Source organism: Poecilia formosa, unplaced genomic scaffold, assembly GCF_000485575.1.
Source record: "Poecilia formosa unplaced genomic scaffold, Poecilia_formosa-5.1.2 Scaffold376, whole genome shotgun sequence".
Taxonomy (NCBI): Eukaryota; Metazoa; Chordata; class Actinopteri; order Cyprinodontiformes; family Poeciliidae; genus Poecilia; species Poecilia formosa.
This window is the reverse complement of record NW_006800315.1, coordinates 217,034-220,490: the sequence shown is the minus strand read 5'-3', so window position 1 is coordinate 220,490 and position 3,457 is coordinate 217,034. Positions and strand designations below refer to the sequence as shown.

At 53.7% G+C, this 3,457-nt stretch overlaps 1 protein-coding gene across 1 annotated transcript; it reads right to left on the bottom strand.

Moving 5' to 3' along the window:
- Window positions 1-211: 211 nt before the first annotated feature.
- On the bottom strand, window positions 212-2,466 carry cd93 (CD93 molecule). Its single transcript, XM_007575381.2, has one exon. It carries the CDS (start codon window positions 2,146-2,148, stop codon window positions 484-486), a length of 1,665 nt encoding a protein of 554 aa, XP_007575443.1. The 5' UTR covers window positions 2,149-2,466; the 3' UTR covers window positions 212-483.
- Window positions 2,467-3,457: the final 991 nt, after the last annotated feature.

Here is a 3,457-nt window from a genome sequence, read left to right as displayed (position 1 = left end):
ATCGACCATTAAGGAAAATCTGAGAAAATATCACTTCATAATAATTTGGAACAGTTTCAGTTTTTTATTTTTGAAAAAACACTGTTCTGATTGGGAGTTTTGTTCAGTAAAATTTGATTGATACTGTAATAGTTCATGACTTGAAAATTATACTGACCATCATTTGCATCGACCATTAAGGAAAATCTGAGAAAATATCACTTCATAATAATTTGGAACAGTTTCAGTTTTTTATTTATGAAAAAACACTGTTCTGATTGGGAGTTTTGTTCAGTAAAATTTGATTGATACTGTAATAGTTCATGACTTGAAAATTATACTGACCATCATTTGCATCGACCATTAAGGAAAATCTGAGAAAATATCACTTCATAATAATTTGGAACACAGTGTAGAAATTAATCTGGATGAAAATATGCTGATTATATCCATACAGATCTCCATAAATTAACATGAAATGCAGGGCCTGCTGTGTCTCTGGGGTCAGGGGTCATCAGTCAGGATGGACTCATACAGCTTCTCCAGCCGTGGATCCAGACCCGAGGACACCCAGCAGTAGCCGTCCGCCGTGCTTTTCTTCTTCTTCACCTCCATTTTGGAGCGACTGCAGCGGAATATGGCGATGAAGAGAGTCAGAGCGACGAGGGCGAGCAGCGGGACGACCGAGCCCAGGACACAGATCAGCACCCTGTCCCTGGCCGTGGCGTCCTCAGCGGACACCGGGGGCTGGTTGCTGAGCTGGTCTGTGACGTTGACCAGCTCAGGAAGCGGGGCGTCGGTGTGGGGGGACTGGTGCTGCAGCTCCACGGCAGTCCTGTGTGTCCTCCTGTCCTCTCCTGGGGGGGCTGAGGTGAAGGGCTGCTGGGACGACGCGGAGGTCATGCTCTCCAGCGTCAAGCAGCTGAAGCTGCCAACCGTATTGATGCATGTGAGGAGACGTGGGCAGGGGTCACCGGCGCATTCGTCCACATCCACACAGGACGCCCCGTCTCCGGACACACGGAAACCCTCCTGGCAGAGGCAGGAGAAGGATCCCCCAGTGTTCACACAGCCGTGATCACACACCGACCCTTCACACTCGTTCACATGCCTGCATTCGCCGTCCGACAGGCGGAAGCCATCCCCACACACACACCTGTAGCTGCCAGGAGTGTTGATACAGCCGCGGTTGTCGCAGGCCTGAGAGAGGCACTCGTCCACGTCGGAGCAGTTCTGCTGGTTTTCACTCAGTCTGAAGCCACTGGGACATCTGCAGGAAACGCCGGCCTCGCCCATCACACAGCTGTGCTCGCAGGTATCGGGTCGGCACAGGTCCATCATCCTACAGGAGAACCCGTCCTCTCCCAGCTCCCAACCTTCTCTGCAGGAGCAGCGAACAGCTCCTCTGTCCTGCCGGCACTTCTGTGCACAGCCTCCGTTGTCCTTCTGACAGTTCTGGGTTTCCAGCGTGCAGAACGGCCCTGGAGGGCTCCAGGCGTAGGCACCGTCCAGCTCTTTGCACCGAGAGGAAGTCGTCTCGTGGCCACCGCAAAAGACTCCGGCCCGCGTCCCGTACGGAAGCAGCTTCAGCTCAGTTTTTAGAGGCTGTTTTATAAAGATCGACTCATAGACGATCCTTCCAGGCCCCTGCAGAACCAGAGGGGGACACATCCCCTGGAAGTAAAACTTACAAGCATAAGCAGCTTTTTTTCTACAACCTTCTGGGGTCCATTTCATTTGATCCTGGTCTGAGAAGGTGTAAGCCACCCTCACACAACTCTCTGTGATGCATGTGTCAGGAGGCTCTTGTTCCCAGTTGGAATACTGGGAATCTTCATTCCCAGAGACCCATTTGAACCCTCGGAGAGGCCTGTCGGGGAGAACACAGTCCTTTCTCATCAGCTTCAAGCCGATCCAGACCTTTAACACCCGGACAGGATGTTGTTTTTCAACCAGCGAGAGAAGTGAGCGCAGATCTTCCTCCTCCTTTCTGTCTCTGAGAGTCATCAGGTATCCGCCGTCATCCTTGCAGATCTCCTGGGCCTTGTGAAAGTCAACGGGCTCCATGTTCAGGACGAAGCAGGCTTTGGGAGTGCACAGCATCTCCCGTTTGGCTCCTGATGATCCCTCCAAGCTGCTGATGAGCGGCAGGAGGAAGATCAGCAACATGGCTGCTGTGCAGAGCAACAAAGCAGGATCTGTGCAGAGCGTTTCAGGGAGAATGGAGACCGGTCTGCAGCGGTCCAGTCATTGCTGAAGGAGAACTGATGTGAGCCTGCTGAGATGTTGGTGCTCCAGCATCCTGTTTGGGAGCCGAACTGAAGACGGAAGTGTTGTTCAGCAGCAGAAACCGGGCCGGTTCCGTTCTGGAGCAGAAAACAATGAGAGGCAGGGTTCTGTTATGACTGCTCCTCCAGATGTCTCCGGCTGCGGCCGACTCCAGAGGCTGGAAACACACCGCTGTTATTGTGCTGCCTCACAATGCAGAGGCCAGAGCTTCAGGACGCTCTGCCAGCAGGAACGCTGCTGCTGGGAATTCACCTTTGACCTTTATCATTGTTTTGTTGCAAGAAATCAGCTGAGCAATACTTTATAATGTACAATGGAGCCAACGATGGTCCCGGTCCCCGTCCCGGTTCTGGTCCCCATCCCGGTCCCGGTTGGTGTAAGGAGTTCTGAGGAACCTGAAGGTGACTTCTTCAGGTTACCACAGTGAGTTACCGTAGCCTAGGCAACCAGCTGGTCACCACAGTAACGCTAAAGTGTTGCACCTCAACAGAAAGGGAAAAATATGCAAGCCATCCTAACAGCTAAAATAAATTTAATTTATTATCACGTAGAAAAATTATGTTTGCAGGAGATGAAAACATGAGGAGAATTGGGTTTTAGATGGATGATGGTTGGATGGTCGGTTCCCAGTCTCCATCTGTCTCTCTGCAAAGTCTGTTATGAACTGAGAATGTTCCAGTTTAAAGCAGGAAGTACCCGGGAACAATGGCAGGAAACTCAGGAGTGGGCCCTCCTTCCAGCACGGAGTGGGCCCTCCGTCCAGCACGGAGTGGGCGCTCCTTCTAGCACGGAGTGGGCCCTCCTTCTAGCACGGAGTGGGCCCTCCGTCCAGCACGGAGTGGGCCCTCCGTCCAGCACGGAGTGGGCCCTCCGTCCAGCACGGAGTGGGCGCTCCTTCCAGCACGGAGTGGGCCCTCCTTCTAGCACGGAGTGGGCCCTCCGTCAAGCACGGAGTGGGCCCTCCGTCCAGCACGGAGTGGGCCCTCCTTCAAGCACGGAGTGGGCCCTCCGTCCAGCACGGAGTGGGCCCTCCGTCAAGCACGGAGTGGGCCCTCCGTCCAGCACGGAGTGGGCCCTCCTTCAAGCACGGAGTGGGCCCTCCTTCTAGCACGGAGTGGGCCCTCCTTCAAGCACGGAGTGGGCCCTCCTTCAAGCACGGAGTGGGCCCTCCTTCTAGCACGGAGTGGGC

What these genes read in the sequence shown, in the direction of transcription:
- cd93 (XM_007575381.2), bottom strand. Translation starts at nt 2,148, where the DNA reads ATGTTGCTGATCTTCCTCCTGCCGCTCATCAGCAGCTTGGAGGGATCA.